The sequence below is a fragment of the Gallinula chloropus genome (assembly GCF_964237585.1).
Source record: "Gallinula chloropus genome assembly, chromosome: 1".
Taxonomy (NCBI): Eukaryota; Metazoa; Chordata; class Aves; order Gruiformes; family Rallidae; genus Gallinula; species Gallinula chloropus.
Window position 1 is genome coordinate 24,626,126 of NC_140085.1, and position 20,837 is coordinate 24,646,962.

Here is a 20,837-nt window from a genome sequence, read left to right on the forward strand (position 1 = left end):
GTACTCATAAATTGTTAAAGCCCTTTCTATACTTATTTTTAAAAAATCCATCCAAGATTTGATGAGAGTTCTTAGAGGAAGATCTATGTTTGGTGTGGCTTATTTAGGACCAAGAATGCTGAACTTGTGTAACTGCAGGTAAAATAATAGATGTTGAGGGGCCTGGATGATTGCTGTGCTTCACAGAAGACAAGCAAAAAAATGTGTTGTCCAAGTGTTTAGGTAGTCAAGGGAATGACTGACAACAGACTTCCTGCTTGTAAACAAAAGCCGACAGATACAGCAGCTGGCTTTGAATTGTTTTTTCCCAACCTGATCCGACACTGTTTCTGGGTGCAGAATGGCCACAACATTGAAATGTTAAAATCTTGTTCTTATCATTTTGGCTCGTGAAAATAAGGTGTATATTGTCTCCTGATGCTCTACTGCAATCTGACAGAAGCTGAACTGATTGAAGCTACTGAGTAAAATGTCAATTCTTTGTAATAGGGTAGAAAACACTACCCAAGGGAAGTGCCTAACCAGCAACCGCTGCATTGCAGGTCGCGCCAGCCCTAACTACACTAAGCGGTTCCTTTGATTTAGACAAATTAATTTGAATATTGTTGTTGCTATGAAACTACATGTTGCTATGAAACTACATGTAAATAAACATATTTACTTAGACTAAGGCGGGATGGCAAGGAAACTTAGATCTGACTTATTTTCCGCAAAGGCATAATAAAAAATCATTTAACTGGGTCTCCAGATGACTATTAAAAACAGTTAAAGCTGCTAGAAAACTATTGTACTTGGTAGCCTGAACATGGGAAATAAACCCTGATCATGTGGTCTACTAGTGCCATCTATTGTGTACAGGGGAAAATACAGATACCAAATGTAGAAATTGCCTGTGTTCTCTTTAGAATGTAAGAAAAACTCTTTCCACATTACAATACCAATTAGAAAACATAGCCAAAGCTCCTAAAATAACTTCCTTTTTTATAAAATACATCAATTATTATCATTTATGTGTGTTACAGCAACATGAAGGACTGTAACCACAGTCAGGCATTAATTATCATGCCAAAATATTGTAGTTCATGTATCCATGTACGAACCCCATGGGCACACACAAAAATGCAGTGACAGACAGACCCAGCTGTGATAGTTTCAGTCCAAGCTACTTTAGTCTTATAAATTGAAACCTATTGCAACTTCCAAATTTCTCCCACACAAAGGTACATCAGTTCATCTGCCATGGAAGTGAACGTTAAACCTCCTTAAAAGCCAAGCACCATGTTGTATTTCACCATTTCTTGGAGAAGAGGCTTTCCAGCTTTCCCAGCTTCTTCCAGAGAGCTTATCTGTAGAGGACATTCTGAACTACTGGGATCAGCTCACCAACCCTAAACACTCTCAAGCCTTCAAGCATACCCTCCAAAACGTGAAGGCTTGTGAAAATGTGGTGTCAATATTGAGTCTAAGACTGTATTTACAGAGCAGTTCAAAATACGAAGCTCTTACGTGTCTTAAATGTCTGAAATTTGCTGACATGTATCACCATAATTCCTCTAATTTGCTTGCAACTTTTGCAACCAGTATTGCCACTAAGTAATAGTCCTTGCCTACTATCAGACATAGGCTGCTGTGAGAAATAAGGCAGCATGCAAACAGAGCAGATCAGAAATAAGAATGTAGCCTGCTTTATGAGCAAAAACAAAGGTGTGATAAACGGTGACCACCCACTGAGTACACAGAGGGGAGAAGAGCAGAGGGAGTGACGGCATCCCAAAAGAAAGTGGGGATCGGGTATTTTGAGTCGACTGAGGTTCATCCTTACATGATCTGGAACTGTGATGGAGACTGCAATGGTAGTATTTCATCAGTCAATCAAGCTGCACAAGGTAGAAAAATGAGGCTTTGCACTTTTGGAAGGGGTAGAGAAATGATTTAGCATAATTAGCAGCAATAACTGTTATGTGGTTTATGTAGTTTATGCAAGAGAATTTTCTTGATCACTTCACAATGGGCTGAGAAATGGAAAACATCATGTAAACGAAGTAGATGGTAGAAATATATCTAGCATAACTCCCAAGGAAAAAAAAATCTAGTTCTTGTTGCTAAGAAATGTGAAAATACAGAAAAAAGGGTCTTTCCCAAAGGAACAGAAGCATACTGCAACACTATCTATACTACCCTGTAGAGAACATCTGATTGGAAAAAGCTAAATAGCATTGTTTAACAAGAGTCATACACAGCTAAAATGGCACAATGTGGGAGAAGAAAAATAATTTTCAACTGCTTGCAACATGTCAACTCATTCTTCAACTGAAAAAATAATTAGGGTCTTGACTGAAAAGTTTCCTGGAGCCAGAGTATAATCAAGATGTTTACAATAGTGGTTCACTGCACAAATGCAAAAGGTAATAATCCATTGTCTCCACCAGCATGTGGATGCATATTGATGGTTTTGGCCTAACAAATTACATAAAAAGCAAACTGCTGGTGATGCATTATTTTGGTCGTGAATGTAGCTCATATAAAAATGTGTCATGATAAAGCTCAGACAAATGGAAGGATTTTGCTTTGTGCTTCTTCAGTACTTGAAGTAACACACTGACTTCACCAAACAAGATGATCTTCATTCAACCACTTTCTCTGGAAAAAATAAAAAATATTCTTTTTTTAATTTAGGAGGCTGTAAGTGCTATAAAGGATGACAGTGTTCTGGACATGATTCTTTTGAGGAAGACAGAGTACTAGGAGATTAAGAGTGAACTTGTTCCAGGAGCCTTGTATTAGGATGATTTAATGTTTTCTTACTGTTCTCTCACCGTGAAACTTATGAAACTTATTGTAGTGTTTTCCTGCCTAAATCACAGCACCACAAAGAATTCTTGTCCTTTTTAAGTGTATTTGGATTTATTGTAGAAACACATGAATACTAGGTAAGGCTGACCTTCAAGTTAACGTAATTCCTTTTATCCATGTAAATGCTTTAGTAAACTGATGAGCTCAGATCTGACATAATTTGAGCTGAAAACTTGGTTATTTCTTAACATGACCTTCAAAATAACAGGATGTCACACGTTGTGGTTGGTGTACATTTTCCTGTGAGCACTTCCGATCTTCACTTGAAGGAACGTGTGCCCCTTTCAGGATAGCTATGTTTTGCAGCGCAGAGCCAAGATGATTAAGGGGGTGGAACACCTTCCTTATGAGGAAGGGCTGAGGGAGCTGGGCCTGTCTAGCTTAGGAGACTGAGGGGTGACCTTATTAATGTTTACGAATATGTAAAGCATCAGGATGTTAGAGCCAGGCTCTTCTCAGTGATGGCCAGTGATAGGACAAGGAGCAATGGGTGCAAGCTGGAGCATAGGAAGTTCCACGGGAATATAAGGAGGAACTTTTTCACTGTGAGGGTGACGGAGCACTGGGACAGGCTGCCCAGAGAGGTTATGGAGTCTCCATCTCTGGAGACGTTCAAAGCCCACCTGAATGTGTTCCTGTGTGATTTAGCGTAGGTGATCCGGCTCTGGCAGGGGGGTTGGACTAGATGATCTTTTGAGATCCCTTTCAACTCCTAATGTTCTGTGATACCCAGTCAGCAAGATGTAAGTCTTGTAGTCAGTCAGTACTAGAATTGATTTTTAATGTGATTGTAACTATACATCTCTGCAAGATAACCTGAATACAGTGGAAAGCAAATCTAAATATTTCTGCTATTTTTATTTGGAAGAATTTATAAAGAAAACATGGAGTCTTCAAGCTGTGAAATAGCAGAATTTAATACAACTTAAATGCACATTGAAGGAAATACCAATAGATGACTAGTCTTAAGACATCACTCTCCAAAACACACACTTGTTTATCTCATGGAAAATTAGCAACTGAAAATCATCATTATTTCTGCATAACCGGTGATAGACTATGGCAAATGTAATTTTCAGAGAACTCGATTGGTAGCCAAGTGGTTAATGCACTAAATGGAGGTAGTGAATTAGTTCACGAAAGACCCTTTTGCCTCCAGATACTTTTAATATCTGACTTTGCAGTTAGTTCCTTTCCAAGTCTTTCATTAGAGAAGTATGTTTATAGCAGCAAATATGCTATACCTTCACTACTGAAGCTCTCCAGGATTGTTTTTTCCTTCAGTTTTATGTATATATATAAAATACTCATAAACATATCAATGAACACCTGAGACCTACTACTGCCTCTTGTTTTCCATTCACTCCACAAAGCCATGGAAGCCCTCTTCATTCCATCACTGCACATTGAAACAGGCTGGAAAACTACTGCTTTGCATTAACCAAACTGCAGTAAAGTTTCTCTGTAGTAAATCAAGTGTAACTGTAAAGACTTCCTATTCCCACTTGAGTTTTAAGCTTCCTTTGGCCAGCAGTGCAAAAGGGGGAAAAGGGGGTAGTTTTACAACATGCATTGCAGTGATGATTACAAAATGGTTTCCAAGCAAAATACTTTAGCTTTCCCCCAGGATTTGTATTAGTATACAGTGTCAAATGTCAGAAACCTGTAGCAGTGTTGCAACCTACTAACTGCACATTTTTAGTCCTGAAACGTGATAGGCCCACTTCTCACACCACAGTCCTTGCAACTTAACAGGGTAGGAATTCAGCCTTAGTGTTTTCCATCGCCTTTAGATTTTTCTAACTGTTTGCAAAATATATTTCTCAAGTTTCCAACTAACGTTACTAATCAGACTGTAAGAAATGAAAAAGTATGGATATGTCCAAAAGGGAAGAGCTGCGGAGATCAAGTCTTTGAATGGCTTTCAAGTGCTTCTACAGATTGCTTCTATTGCAGTATTTTTACTATATCAAAAAGTATAAAAATTACAAAATATTGCAAAAAGGTAGCAGGAACATTGCTGTGAGTTTCTGAAAGGTTTTAGTGCTTGCTGTTCTAGATGTTGCAGACTCAATGGCGTTGGTTCTTTACAGAACTTTGAAAATCCCTGTCCCTCTGCAACATTTTCTCTAAGTAAAAAGAAACCTAGAGTATTTATATACGTGAAATGTGATCTTTCTCCACTATCAGGAATCTTCATGTATTTCTGTTGATATCCTCATAGAAAATCTCTAGAAGAAAAAATAAAACAAGATCAGCAAATTAGTTTTACAGTTCTATGGTATAAAATACAAGGAGATACTGGTTAGGACACAAGGAGTACAGCAACTAAAAAAATCTTGGTCATTGTCAAACACAATTTCATGCTATTTCATAGTCTGTAAATTAAAACGTCTGCATTTCTATCGGCTTGATTCCATCACAGATACCATCATACAGGTAGACATCAGAGAGGGATGCACTGGCAATAAACACCTCCTCTCAAAAATGTTAATTTTAATGATGCATGCATTTCTGAGTACTTCTTCAATATTTTTGTGCACTTTAGAAGTCAATTATATGTTTTTAAGATAATGAATCATGCAATTTTGAACAATTACTTTCTTTTACAAAGTATTTTGTTCTGCAGGAGCTAGTTTGGGTTTTTTTAATTAAGGGAAAGCCAAGGTCTATTCAGTATACTATCAGTCAAAAGTAAACAAGTGTAGAAATGTTTGCTTGGTTAGCAAAATATATGTTAACTCAGAATCCTTAGTTAAAAATCAGTATCTCCATGTTTTTCAAAGTCATATACAGATTATATGTAAGTATTAACAACTTTTAAGCATGTAAGTGAAGAAGCAGGTACATTCATTGCAAATTTTTTCATGATCCGCTGTCAAACTTTGGTTTTATGCCAGAGGACTTAGAGGGTTCTCACTATCTTTCTTCCCTCCACACTTCCACGAATTCTGGGTATGATTTCAGCAACCTATCACAGCACTAACTGGCTCACATGTGATCTTGATTACTACTTCGTAAGTATGCAAGTGCTTGTATCTAGTTGTTGAATTTCTGGGCCCTGTGTGAGGCAATGGTATATACGAAAGACCTGCACATGGGGTAGGACACCTAAAGTTAGTACAACTGAGTCAGTTCATCTTTGTAATTATGGTATAAAGCATCAGTTCTCAGTCTTTTCTACCTTAATTTTAAGCTCTCTTTAGCAGTCTTGCAAAGATCCAACTACTTTGTGGGGAAAACAAATATCCAGAAGTCTGAGAAGAATAAGGAGGCCATGAACCTTCCAGCCTACAGTAATATCCAGGAGGTTTTGTCATCGAATCTCCACTAGGTCAAGCCAGACTTGATGTATCACCAGATCCAGCTACCCAAACCAGAAGGTTTTCATGTCAATGCTTTTCAAAAAGTATTTGATATTCTTTGCATTGTGAAGGAACAAATATCTAAATGTGTAATTTTAATTTTTTTAAAAAGGAAACATTTATGGTTGAAATGCATTGGATTACTATGTAAAATTCCTTAAGTAGAAAGAAATGAAGATTTAGTTGCATCATTTATTTTGGTATTTTGTCACCTTTAAAGGGCCTCTTTCCATAAAAAGTTTGGTAAAGAAGTAAAAGATACTAACTTGCTGAACAATTTTCAAGACCAGACACCAGATTTATAGAACTGTTTATTTCTATGTTTTAAGATTCAGGAGGACAATGTTCATTAGGTAGAGAGAAATCAGATTTTTTGCCTGATAAAATCTTTTTCTGTACAGTTTTGGCATGTCTAGCTGAGATAAAGATTAGTAATTTTCTATTGCATTTGTTATACAATTCATAACATTTCTTAGTCACTGCTAAAATAGGTATATACCAACCTGAAAATCTCTAATGAAAGTTAAAAAGAAGAAGATGAAACCAAAGGCCACTGTCCATTCACAGATTGCACTCAGAAAATGGTAAGTATAATCCTGGTGGAATGAGACATAAAAGTAAATTTTCAGATTAAAAAGTTAAGCAAAATAACTGTGGCATTCTATGAAAATAGGTATTTCCTTCTGTAAATTCAACAAATATTCTGTGATTTATGTCTCCTCATCCCAATATTCCGTTGTATAATAATTCAGATTTAGTTTTTACAGAACGGTAAGTATATTTGTCATGGTTGCACATGTTCCATTAAGTGACGTGTCTTGTGTACTATCATAAAAAAATTGTACAAGAAAATGGCAATTAGCATAAGATCAAAACATAGCTTGAATAAAATTTGCACTTAAAAAATGCAGTTCTTATGTGAAGGATACCAAAGTGGCCATATTCAAAACTTCTACACAGAGCCATGGAGTTCAGTAGTACTATTCCTTACAGTAACTTCTCCTTGTGTTTTAAAATGCTGGGCTACCCTTGTACAACAGTTCCTGACAAGACCTTTGTTTTTAAGTAGACCATCATAGAAAACATATGGATTATGACACAAACAGAATGTAGAGTGTTTCTTAACACCTCATCAACAAATCTGTCATCTGTTTCAGTGACAACACTTCCCATCCTCGCATCTCAAGTAAAATAAACACTCAGGAGGTAGATATTACTAAGATTATCTAACTTGTCATGATTTCTGTCACAGCTGCCTTGCCACTGTTTGGTTGAAGCACATTTACCAACTTTGCTTTTATTAAGCTCTTCAAGTGGAATATGCACTCTGCATTATTTAAATTAGGGTTGGTTTGGGGTTTTTTTTAATACCTCCATGTGGCAAAGTTTGTCCAAAAGGAAAACTTACCTTTCATAGTTATCATTCTGAGATCATTGGAATCAGTTCAAACACCTTATACTGACTTTACTATGCCTCAGGTCAGAGCCCCAAAGTTTATCACAATAGTAAAGATTATTAAATAAAGAAGGGTGAAAAAGTTGAGAAAACCAATGTTGTAAAAAACCCTCAAAAACGTCAGAATCAAATCAGTCTTCTTTTGTTCCACATGTAAAGCTCATTTTCAAGAAATGTGACTACAAAAGGAAACAGAACAACTCACTTCTGGAATATTTTAATTTTATTAATAATTTATTCCACTGTTAAGTTTCAGATGCTTAGTTAAAATGAAAGTCTCGCTCTCTTAACATTTACCCATTCGTCTCAAGATTTCTTACTTAAGCCACAGACAGTTTTCTAATGAAGAAATAACTGGAAACCATCAGTCACACTTTTAGATAAACATAACAGCATACCCCAAATAAAATGACACAGGGTCACTTGGCTACCTAATGAAATCTTACCTTTTCACCTGGAGTCCAATCAATTTTTGTCATGGAAATTTTTGAAGCAAACACAATCACTGAGAAAAGCACAGTGTAAAGGAAACTATAAAAGTTTAGTGAGTAATAGCGAAAACATCTTCTTACAAAAAAAAATACTCCATCTCCCATCACAGGAGATCCTGAACAACCATAATATCAAATTAAAGTAGTCAGAAGACAAGTAAATGAAACGTTACTAAAAGCTAATTGATAGCAGCATTCAAACAGATTTCTGCACAAATAAAGGTTTCTGCAGGTTTTTTTCAAAGTACAGAGGGGAGACACTCCAAGACTTAGAATTCATGATTCAGAACTGTGCAAGCTACATTTCTGAAGGGGAACTATGTTGTTTCCATAGGTCCACAACATGTGACTTGATATAACTGTACAACTTTTGAGATTGGGATCCTCTTTAGAAGCCCTAAGCATCTGCATAGGCTTAAAGGAAATCTTGTGTGTGCCAACTGTATTTTATATGTCCATCATTTTAGAGGCAGCATCCCCCCCTTTTGCAGGTTTTTCTCCATATCCTCCTTCAAAAGGAGGCTGAAAAGTTGGTCCAGTTGGCTTACTGAGGGCGCTATCTGAATTACCACACATTCCTATGAAGAACACTGGATCATTAGATTTAAATTTACCACTGAAAGAAGAGATACAGCTTTTTAGAAAGCCCCTGAAACTCACCTTTATGCTATTAATGGTGTCTTGACATGCTGTGTGCATTATTATGGCAGAAATATCAGAGAGGTCTAAGCAAAGATTGTAACCTCATTTTCATCCTTTATCAGCAATAGTTTAACTTAAAAAGGAAAATCATGAAAGCATAAAGGGAAAAGTGTGGCATATACCATAAAGGATACTGGGAATGAAAGCAATGCATGATACTACAGATATGGCCATCCGTACGTGACACACAAAGTAAGTGTTCCATCGTGGACAGGACTTGTATGAAATTATAGACTGAAGAGTGATGTATACAACACCAGAGCCAAATGCCACCAAAGCTCCTATGTCATGGACACTGGGAACAGACAGCTCCTGGAAGGAGAATCAGCACAATAGTTAGCTGCTACTGTTTGTGCAGTGGCAGGAAACAGTGAGCCTTGAGAAGGCAGTAGCCACATTACGCTGGGCGTGTACAAGTATTGGGAAACAGTCCCTTTTCCCAACAGTCTACATAGGGAAGAAGAAAGAAAAAGGAGAAAGAATAGCACAGAGTGGTAAACTAACCACGATCAAAGCCACCAGGCTTTCCTTTCCTGTGCTCACACAAAAGCATAGATAAATTTTAGTGCTGTTCAACAGTTGGTCTATTACGAATTAATGTTTCCACAAGCAGGAACTGGCTTGTGTTTTTCTTAAGAGGCTCCTACACTTCCTTTTCCCTTTTACCCTGCCAAACATTTTCATCTTTCTGTGTTAAAAGTCTAATATGCATTTCTGTGGCCATACTCCAACTAATGGTAAAGTTTCAAAGGAGCTGTTGTAAATAGTGACTGCTACAGCTTTGTCCCCCACCCTCCAGGGGCCAGCCTCAGGGCTCCAGGAAATAAGTCAGCAGAAAAAAAGTCATATATTTAACAGAGGTTTTACACTGCCAGTCTCTGGAATTATTCAGAATTCTTATTCTTCACCACATCATCAGCCACTTTTTTTTCAGGTTCCACAACAGGTATAAAATGCCAGTATCACTATATGTGGCCTAGATTTACATAATACCCAACCCACGGAAGAGTCTCTCCTTTAAAACACAAATAAGTAGAATACCCAGTAACAAAACAGATGAATATTCTATAGTATTCTAGAGGTTTCAAAAAATTACAAATACAAAATTATGCCACTCTGGAATCCAATATCAGGCAGACAAGTGTACTTTAAAGCTTAGCAAAACATGTGCTATGATATGACATACTACAGTTCTACTTTAGTGATTCATGAAAACACATCTATACGCTTTTGATATGTATTTTAACATCTTTCCTGCCTGGAGACTTGTTTTCTTTGTCTTGTAATGGTTATTATGTTAGTAATCTCTTTTAATTATTCCCCTTTCACACACACACCCATATTTTCTTTCTTCCATTCTATCTGTATTAAATTCTGAAAGATTTTAAGGCATGTTCCTTACACAGGTATTAAGTGGCATCTCATCTGTTCCAGATAGGAATGAAAGGATTTGATATGGAAAACATTAAGCAAGCATAACTGTTGTGTTTTGCATTTAGCCCCATACAGAATATACAGAGCAATTCTAACACAGCTCCCAAGATTGCTCCTATCAAACTGCCACCACTTCCCTAAAAAGTGATCCCCTACAGAACCTGGGAAATATAACATCTGCCACGGTAAGCCTCCTAAGCTTTCTAGTCAGAGACAACAAGATTTCTAATCATGTGTAACATCTAACAGGCAAAACAGACCTGCTAACATCTGGGTTTTCACTTTGCCTTATTCATTAAGGGTCACAGGCTTTTCCTTCCATATTCAAGTATCTTCTTAAAGCTAACCCTCCCTTGTATGTCATTTCTGTATTTCAAGCATTGTGTTATTTAAATCAGAAAACAAACACTTTATTTATGACTATTACTTATTTTCTCAGAAACTCTTGTGCTTGTAGAGGACACACTTCTGGAGTTTTCTCACACATTGTTCCTCACTTTTGCTAAGTGTGGTGAGACCTTTAGAAGTCCATGCCACCTACCATATCTTACCTTGAAGCATAAAAGGCGAAAATATTTTCCTTAAAATTAATTATGCTACTCAAAAGACTCACCACAAGTGGCATTAGATTTGTGTAAATACAAGCAAACCTGAAATATTTCCAGGATAATTTCACACTGAAGTCTTTTTAACAAACTAGGTATTTTGTTTAGGGGAATGAGAAAATGAACTGATGCCCAGTAGTGTAAATCAGCTCTACTACAATACTCAGGTATGGGTGTTAGGTCATCTGCTGAGGAAAAATAAATGTTAAGAAACAAACAGGTAGTGTACATGAATGTGAATTTTCTGCATGATCCACTGATTATATGGACTGAACTGAATGCCATAGAAATAACTTTGAATTCCAGCTTTGCTTTGGTCTCCTGCCCTGAAACAATCATCTGACCTTGAGCAAATCTCACAGCCTATTCATGTCTCAGTTATTCTACTGGAAAAGGGGTAAGAGTGTACTGTTCACTAGTTGAATACTATAGAGTTAAAGGCCTGAAGACTTGCAAACCACCACTTGCATCTTCCTTGGCAATTAAGTACACTCAAAAACCTGCTATATCAGATCCTTACCTGATTAGATCCTTACTGTGTTGTGAATCCTTCCTACTTCCTACTGCATTTAACATGAGAAGAAAGGTTAAAGTAGAAGAAAAGGAAATTAGGTGAGGAAGGAGTTTATGAACAGACAATGAAAGACAATAGAGATCAGATAAGAATCATTGCTAAAACTGTCAAGAGGTGTTTCTGCTTGAGTCTCTGCAGTTGTCCTGATATTTTTGTGTCAGCTCTACCCTATTACAAACTTCCTCTCTAGAAAAAGTGGAAAGAATAGCCTGCTTCAACATTTTTCCTCTCTTTTTTTTCTCAGACACTGCGGGCTGGACTTCATTCATTTATAATGAGATGTCTTATCCTTTCTGGCAAAGTAAGTGGTAATTCTACATGTCTCTTCTAAAGGATTTAACATGCAATGCCATCTACAGACTCAAAACAATAGGCTAATATTGTGCTCAGTGTTCTAACCTGTCAGCTAACTCTAATTTATCCCACAGAAAATGCTGTTAGCATGCACACCATCATTCAGATCAAAATACAAGTGCTTTTGCTAGTCTGACTTATTCTGCCCTGCCTGTAAGCAAGCTAAACTGCTAACAGCAAAGCTTTCTTACAGTAAAATTTTCAAAGGAAAAAAATTTACAGCAAAGCATCTATATTCAGTTGTTTTGTAGTACAGATGTTACAAGACAACCACACATAAAACCTCTTCATGACATAACTATAAAAGCAAAAAATCTAGTATACAGGGAGAAAGTAAATCTGTCTTTTTAAAGCTACTGAAAAAAAAGGCTGGAGCAAGAAAGACATCCTTACTCCATCTGCCAGGTATCTACACTGCGATAATACCAACCACTCTGATCTATTTTATTTTTTAACTGGTAAAACAACTGTAGTTTAATTTAGGATAAGAAATTTACAGTCATACCTGGAAAGTGGCAACTATTTCCATTCCAATACAGCCCATCAATCCGATACATAATGAAAATATGTTACACGAAGACCTAACGAAGTGTGATAACTCGTTTTGCTTCTCTACTAATAAATATCTGATGTACATTGTAATTGCACCTGAAAAACAAAAAAACACAGCTTTTTTCCCAATGATGTCATATGTTGCTTACATGTTCAGACTTTGCCCTGTAACACACTAGCATACAGAATAAAATTGTAAGCATAGTACAAAATATAAATAAAACTGCCTTTAACTCTATTGGGATGAAGAAGAAAGGTAGTGAATTTCAGATGTATTACTTTCAGATAGAACTGTCTTAATGTTATCTTAGTCTTAACATTGCACATTAATGCTATCTAGAAATAACCGCTACTTACTTCAAGAAAAACGTTAATTTAAATCCTGTTCTTAGGCACAGAGGCATTGGCATTCCACGTTAGGAATAGCTATTCTGGGGACATGAACCATAAACTGGACGTGAGAGAATATATTCTGCTCTGATAGGCAGTCTTGTAACAGAGCTACGACTCCTTATAATGGATGCCCTGAAGAGTTAATACATGTTTTTAGAGTGTAAATAGAAAAAAACACCCAACCTGCAATCCAAATCAAACATAACTAGCTGTGTGTCCAGATAATATTTTCAAAGCTTTTGGGCCAATTCTGGCTTCTTTTGGGTACAATATCCCCAAACCACTACACACAGATTATGTACCAAGCTGTGTCAGTTTTTCCAAAGTTGCCATGCTACCTTTCTTCCACTTTTTATTTCCAGATGCATTGACTACTTTGCACTGGTAAGATGCTCTTAAGAGACAGAAGTACTCTAAGCCTCCACTTACTGACTCTAAGGACCTGGCCCTCTAGATATTACTTCCACCTATCCAATACTATTCTTTGACTGTGGAGTACCTTTTCCACAGAATATTGTATGGACTGCAATGTAAGCAGACAGCTTTTGCTAGTTTTAACTTCTTTGCTGTGTTCAAACCAAGTACATTATACATACCTAAAAGTGCTGAAATATTAATCATAAAACCAAAGATACCACTCTCCGGAGGTTTAGTTCCAGTGTCACTAAAGCAGGAAGAGAAAGGAACTGTAAGTTAATTGAGATCCATGAAACAGAAATGAGATGTACATATGAAACCCCAAGAGAAATATAACTTGTGTGAACTGCAGCTATGTGCATAAGACATCTAAACATATACATTAGAATGCTGTCTGATGTAAGCTCCATTTTGGTACTGAATATTTCTTCTTAGAAAAAAATATTTTAGAGCATAATATTTGAACTGTATTTCTTCTTTTTCTGTATGCAGTAGGTGGAGATGTTACAGAGCAATACTTTGTTCATAATGACAGAAATTACTACATAAATGACATTTTAGAAATTATATTTCTTTTATCTGCTAAGTTAACACCGTGATAGAGTAAAACCTATCTAATGGTGCTTGGTAACCTAAGATGTGAGAGAACTGGGGTTAATTTCCTCATTTGTTTTAAAGGACTTTACCCTGGGAGAGCAATTGCCTTCCAACGCCTGGGAACGTTCCTAGGCACTGTTTAATTTACTAATGTAGATACAGCTTAAGAGTACTCTAGGCCCAAAATGTTGTTTCTTCAGCTGAAGCAATTCATCCTTATTGGGGATAATCAGAAGTTCACTGGGTCAGGCAGAGCATAAGTGTGAGAATATCTACCTAATTTATGCACATACATACATGTATACACATACTGCAATATATACATACATAGATTAAAGGATTGCTGTCAGTGTGCAGGGATGAAATTAGAGAAGCCAAGGCCTCCTTGGAACTAACCCTGGCAAGGGACATCAAGGATAACAGGAAGGGTAAAAGGAAAAAGGAAAACTAGGGAAAATGTGGGCCTGCTGTTTAATGAGGCAGATGTCATGGTGATGCACAGAAGGCAAAATTACTGAATGCATTCTTTGCTTCAGTCTTTACTGCTCAGGCCAACCCTCAGGAGCCTCAGATTTTGGAGGTAACAGAGAAAGTCTGAAGGAAGGAAGACATTCCCTTGGTTAAGGAAAATCTAGTTAGAGATCAATTAAATAAATGGGATATACACAAGTCCATGGGTCCAGATGGGATGCATCTGCAAATGCTCAAGGTGCTGGCAGAATCATTGCTAAGCAGCTCTCCATCATCTTTGAAAGGTCCTGGAAAACATGCAAGGTGCCTGAAGACTGGAGGAAAGCCAATGTCACTTCAGTCTTCAAAAAATGGCAAGCAGGTTGATCCAGGAAACTACAGGCCAGTCAGCCTCACCTCCTTTTTTGGAAAGATGTTGTAGAAGCTTGTTCTGAGGGTCATCGCAAAACATGGGGAGGAAAAGATTATCAGAAATAGTCTGCATGTATTCACCAAGGATAAGTCATGTCTGACTAACCTGATAGCCTTCTACAAGGGCATGACTGGATGGGTAGATGAAGGGAGAGCAGTGGAGGTTGCCTACCTTGACTTCAACAAGGCTTCTGACACTGTCTGCCACAGCATCCTCAGAGGCAAATGGAGGAAATGTGGGTTAAATGAATGGACAGTGGGGTGGATTGAAAAATGGCTGAAAGACAGAGCCCAGAGGGTGATCAGTCTAGTTGGAGTCCTGTAACAAGTGGTGTTCCTCAAGGGTCAATATGTTCATCAATGACTTGGATGAAGGGATAGAGTATACCCTCAGCAAGTTTGCTGATGCTACAAAACTGGGAAGAGTCACTGACATGCTGGCAGGCTGTGGTGCCATCCAGTGAGATCTGGACAGGCTGGAAGTTCCACCTAAACATGAGGAGGAACTTCTTCACTGTGAGGGTGGGAGAGCATTGAAACAGGCTGCCCAGAGAGACTGTGGAGTTCTCCATCTCTGGAGATATTCAAAACCCATCTAGACACTGTCCTGTGCAGCCTGCTTTAGAGGATCCTGCTCTGGCAGGGGGGTTGGAATAGATGACCTCCAGAGGTCCCTTCCAACTCTTGTTATTCTGTGTGATTCTGTGTTATATATATGAAAAACATCATATATGCAAAATATATGTAATATAGAAAATTTAATACCTTCATCATAGAATTCCTTTTCCATTTTGTCCCTACATATATACAAACACCCACTCCAGAGAATGCCCTTTCCTCACAGCAAGGACATACCCTTGCGTTTATGTGAGTTCAAGTTCCTTCAAGCAGGACTCTTCTACACAAAGTGGTTGCTCTGTGGAGAGAATACTGTGATGCCATCACCTCTTTTTGCTATTTTTTCCTGTCTAACATACATCTGGCTCTGTTGGTCAAGCCAATGCAAAACATGTGGTTTATAAATCCTTGCATAATTTGGGTGTGAGCTGAGTTTTCAGTTACTCAGCAGGACTAAGAGGCACAATTGTGTGTGTAAACAGAGGCACACAAGGAACTCTACTTCCAGAAACATAAACACATAAGGTTTTTACCTAATGTCAAAGTTCAGTGGAAACTGAGCAAAGATTCTGAGAACAAAACTTTCTCTTACGTGTATGATGGGACAAGTTGGTACTAGCATGAGATTTTTTTGCATGTGATTGAAGAAGACGAATACTCTTCATGCCAACAGTGAGGCTGGAGTAGTTTTTAGTGCTAAACTTCTGAACCTAGCACTGAGTGCAGCCAAAATGACAGGAACTAACCATGAATGCTTGTTTTCTTAACTGCCAAATAAGAAAGCTCTGTCAGCATAAGTGATCATTCTTAAAGATTCTGATGCTAAGGTCAAGCCACAAAAGCATGACCATATAAAATACTTAGTTTTTAAGAAATTAGTATTTGCTCTCAGACCCATTCTGTTACAGAATCATTTATATAATCAGTTGCTCAGATGATTTATCAAGGGAGAATATTTTCCTATGAAAAGTTGATGCAAAAAAATTGAAACAAATATTGTGTTTCTTTTGACTGTTGATTCCAAATTCTCACATAACAAAAGCTTGGACCAGGCTTTTGGACAAGTTTTTACAACTTCTCAGGCATCAGGAACCCCTATTCATCTGTATTTTCTTTTTCTTATGCTTTCTGAAGACTTGCTCCGGCTTGTACTCTGTATTAGCCCTCTTTCTCTTTGATAGTGGAATTGATGAAAATAGTACAGTAACTCTCATTTCTTTTTGTTTGATGCTTCTGAAAATTATCTTAATCCATGCTTCATCTAGCCCATTTTTTAACCTTGAACTTCACATCCTTTCTTCATGTGCCTGGAGTGTTTTCATTAATATGACAAAGGACTCCATTTAAAAAGTGGGCCACTTGTGACAATCTTGAAGGACTTCTGCAAATCAGAAACTGCTCCATGCTAAGAACAAGACTGTGATCACTTCAAAGCTTTTGAAGGACTTTAGGTGAGAAGCAAATGGAATTGGCACATGGGAAGAAAGCCATTTTAAGTTCTTGGAACACTTCACATCATAAGAGCAATCAAAATAACCTGAAATTGCACTGGACTCTATTTTTTTTTAATTAAAGCTTTTCTCAAGCTAGAACTTTGTAAGCTGATTTTTCTATTGTTGATTTTTAAACTCAATAACCTTAGATGTATGCTTTAAAGAAATTTCATACAAAAAATACTATATCGTATCTGCAATGTACTTAGAATGTATTGCACTGGAGTTTTAAGAACATGATCTTTTTAATGCTGTATTTTCCACTAAAAATCCCTGAAGCTAAAGTCTTAGATACTTTATTTTTATGTCTGATCTGCTGCTTTAGAAAAAAAAAGATTAAAAAGTATTGGGACAATTACCTTTTTTAATGAAAAAAAAAGGAAATGGCACATGTGAAATAAAAACATGCTCACTGATCTGCAATGGTGCGTAAGTGAGCACAGCACCATGGAAAACTACAAAACTGAGCACTTGTGTCACTGTCATGTCAAGTAGTCTTCTGAAGAGTGGAAAGAGAAGAAGGTAGAGAAGATAGGGAATAAATGTTTTAGGGCTAAAAGACTCATGATCATCAAATTTTCCTCATAGCCATCATAAATTATTACTGTTCAAACTGCAGCCCCAAATTTTTAAAGTAGGGAGATAACACTCTGCTTAAAGGGATTCATATTGCTCCAGAGGTACAAACTGGCAGCAAATACCTTAACAAAAATTCCTTTTACTCTTTCACTGAGAATTCAAACCACCAAACAGCCACTCCAACATACCCAGATTGGTTTGGATTTAGAGTACTATGAACAAAAGAACTAATTTGGGACAACCTAATCATCCGTTAGGCCTCAACTGCTAGAAAACACAGAATCATATTCATTTTTTATCTACCCAGAAATGTATTTATATAGTTTACTTGATGAAACATTAGCACAGTTCCAGTGATAAGTTTCTATATGTTTTTTCTCTCACTGTGACTGCTGTTACAAGGTTAACAAAATTAGCAAGTTACCTCAAGGCACACAGAGGATACTTGAGGAATATAAGTAAGAATTACAGAAATGTTGAACTGGAGTTTTTCGATATTTTTCTCCTCCATGTAACTGGAATTTCCACACACAAAACTCTATTTAATTTTTATAGTTCACTTTAAAATATTGCACAACTGAAATGTTGCAACATTCTTCCTCTTTCTTTTTTATCACTCTAAGTTTCACTAAATCACATTCTTAATCCCATGATTCAGCTTCTCAGGGTAATGCAATGACCTGTAAAATAAGAATATGAACTATGGTATGACTATTGGCTTGAGTACTTAGAAGAAATCATCATATTACTCCTAATTGCACCTTCTGCAAAAATTGTATGCCTTTAGAATTATTGCAGAGTGTTCACCAACAGTCAAGGTATATCCTCAGCCCAAATGTTCTGTCAAGAGGATGTAAAATAAAGAAGACATCTGTCTTTTAAAAGACTCTACTAGCAAACTTCACATTTCAGAGGGCCTGAAATGTGAAGGGGTTTGTTTTTTTAAAATCACTGACACAGCCTCAAATTTCTTGGGTTTTGGGGGTCAGGGTTTTTTTTAGGGTGTGGACATTTATTGTGAATTCTTTGTTAAAGGATGAGAATGATGTTTTTCACTGAGATCTTCAGTGAGATTGATGTAACTATAGTATGTGTGATACACTGATCAGAGTTACGGTCCTGTGATTTGTTGGTTTGGTCCACCTCTTTAAAAACAATGAGACATTTGAGATGTCTGGGCTGTCAAAAACTTGACTGCAAAAACAATCATACAGAAAAAAAGCCCCACCCTGTTCCCTCATGTCTTCTATTCAAGGACATGGCTTCAACATAAGAAACATCGTATGTCAACTTTCTTAATACACATCCTCAAAATCCTTCAGAGCATTGACAGTTACATGAAACTGTGTATTTTTCTTGGTTAATAATAGATAAATTGCACTAGTTACAAGTGCTTTTGTGTCAGTAAAGCTGTGAATGTCATCAAGGAACAGCATGAGCATAACCACAATTGTTAAGATTGTAGGGTATTTGTGCATGTACAAGTACAAAGTGGTCCATGAGCTGAGTCCAGTTTTGGGCAGATAATCAGTTTTGCTAGCATAATCAAGAAGCTCTATTTTCTTTGGCTAAATTTGAATGAAGCTTGTGGGTTGGGGTGTTGTTTGCACCATCACACTTGCTTATGACAACAGACACTAATTTTGAATCAAATGGACATTTATGTACAAATCAGGTTAGCAGCCTTTGGAAATAAAGTACGCCCAGAAAGTCCTTCAAGGAATTAGGTCTAGATGTATCTTGAAACGTGTTTCAAAGGGGGTGTTAGATCTTTTATATCTTTAATCTATTAAGAGCAAAATACTAGTCATGTCATAGCTCAGATTTGAATTTTAATATAGGCAATGTACAAAGGATTATTTATACAGGTCACCCTTAAGTGACTAAGGTTACAGAAAAGAGAGGCCAAGCATCTTTCAGGGAGGCCTTTACACTTCATTGTTCCTGTGCTGAAATTTTAAAACTGCGTGTCTGTGGGTGTGTGTGTCCTACTAAAGCTGTCGTAGGGCTTTGAGTCCCGCTGCCATCCGGGGCAGTTTGACCAAGTTCTAGAGTTACACAACTACATTTCCACCATTGACTTCAGGACAGATACCTGAAGTTTTGCTAGGATCTGGCCTGCAAGACACTTTGGGTTCACCAGAAAACTATTTGAGATCCTTCCTACCACGACTTTGGGGCTCCTGGAGAGGCCTGGGTGCCGGAGGCATAACATGCTACAGGAGTGCACAGTTGGTCCCTGCTTTGCTTCCCCTCACGGGGAGGCCCTGCCACCGCTGCCTCTCCTCCCCCAGGGAACCCCACATCCTTGCCGGGGCCCGACCCCAGCCGCGGGGGGAAAGAAGCCGCGGAGCCGGCAGTGAGGTTGCCCGCCTGTACCTCCTGGCTAAGCCTCCGTCTCACAGCCCGGGCGTCACCTTCCGCTCCCACCGCCGCCCCTGACTCACCTGATGTACGGGACGAGGGGCTCGACGTGGCCGGCTAGCACAGCAATCACATAAGAGATGATGAAGGCGGCCGAGGACCAGCTGACAAGCAAAGCGGGGACGAAAGCCACACCGGGCATGCAGCACAGCATCGCCGGCGGCTTCCCTGACCCGGGCATCAGCGGCTGGGGCGGGAGCGCCCGACCGGGCTCCGTGGCAGCGCCCTGAACTCGCAGACTGTGACCGAGGACTTGCCGGTTCCCAGCCGCCCGCCTCACACGTGCCAGGCAGCGGCGCTGCCACCTCGACAGTCCCGGGGATGCCCCTTCATCCACAGCCTTCCCTTCACTTTCATTTCTCCTCAGAGCTCCCACTGGGGGGCAGCGCCCACGCCCGCCCCGCCTGCCGCCGCTAACGGCCGCCAACGGCTTAATGGCGCGGCCGGCCCGGCGGGGTGCCGGGGGCTGCGGGGAGCGAGGGGGCTGCCCGAGGTGATCCCGTCCGCCTTTCAACTGTGGCGGCACCTCGAAGGGCTTCGGGGAGTTTCCGATCGCAGACAGAAAGTCTTCCCGCAGCCCCGGCTGTCGCTGCCGGCTCTCCGGGCAGCGCACGCCCTGGTCGGGCCGGGACACGGAGGCCGGCTGTGCTGCTGGGGGGCGCTTGGCAGGGTCTGCAGGGGGTCCCGGCGGTTTGAGCGCTTACAGCTATCTTTAAGAGGCACAGGGCTGAACACGCGTCCAGCGTTCGCGTTTATGGCTGCTGGCTTCGCAGCTTGCGCACGCCGCGCGGCCGAGGACTCCAGCCGAGCCCTGTTAGCTGGGGCAAGGGCACGGGAGGAGCAGACGGGTTCAGACCCCCCGGGGTTTGGCTGTCTCACTTAGAGGCCTTGGCTCCTCGTGGAGTCCTACACCGTCACAAAACTCATCCACCGTGGACCTTCATTTCAAGCACACAGTGCAGCCTCAATTTGCTGGAGACAGGACAAGGGGCGATGGCTGCAAGTTGGAGCACAGGAAATTCCACACCAACATGCGGAAGAACATTTT

At 39.1% G+C, this 20,837-nt stretch overlaps 1 protein-coding gene across 1 annotated transcript; it reads right to left on the reverse strand.

Moving 5' to 3' along the window:
- Positions 1-5,039: 5,039 nt before the first annotated feature.
- On the reverse strand, positions 5,040-20,042 carry DRAM1 (DNA damage regulated autophagy modulator 1; the record flags this gene model as incomplete). The annotated part of the gene is made up of 7 exons (XM_084279177.1): positions 19,813-20,042; positions 13,376-13,443; positions 12,340-12,482; positions 9,002-9,179; positions 8,121-8,179; positions 6,722-6,814; positions 5,040-5,084 (listed from the first exon to the last, which is right to left on the reverse strand). Exons 1-7 carry the CDS (start codon positions 19,968-19,970, stop codon positions 5,040-5,042), a joined length of 744 nt encoding a protein of 247 aa, XP_084135303.1. The 5' UTR covers positions 19,971-20,042.
- Between the last annotated feature and the right edge of the window lie 795 nt (positions 20,043-20,837).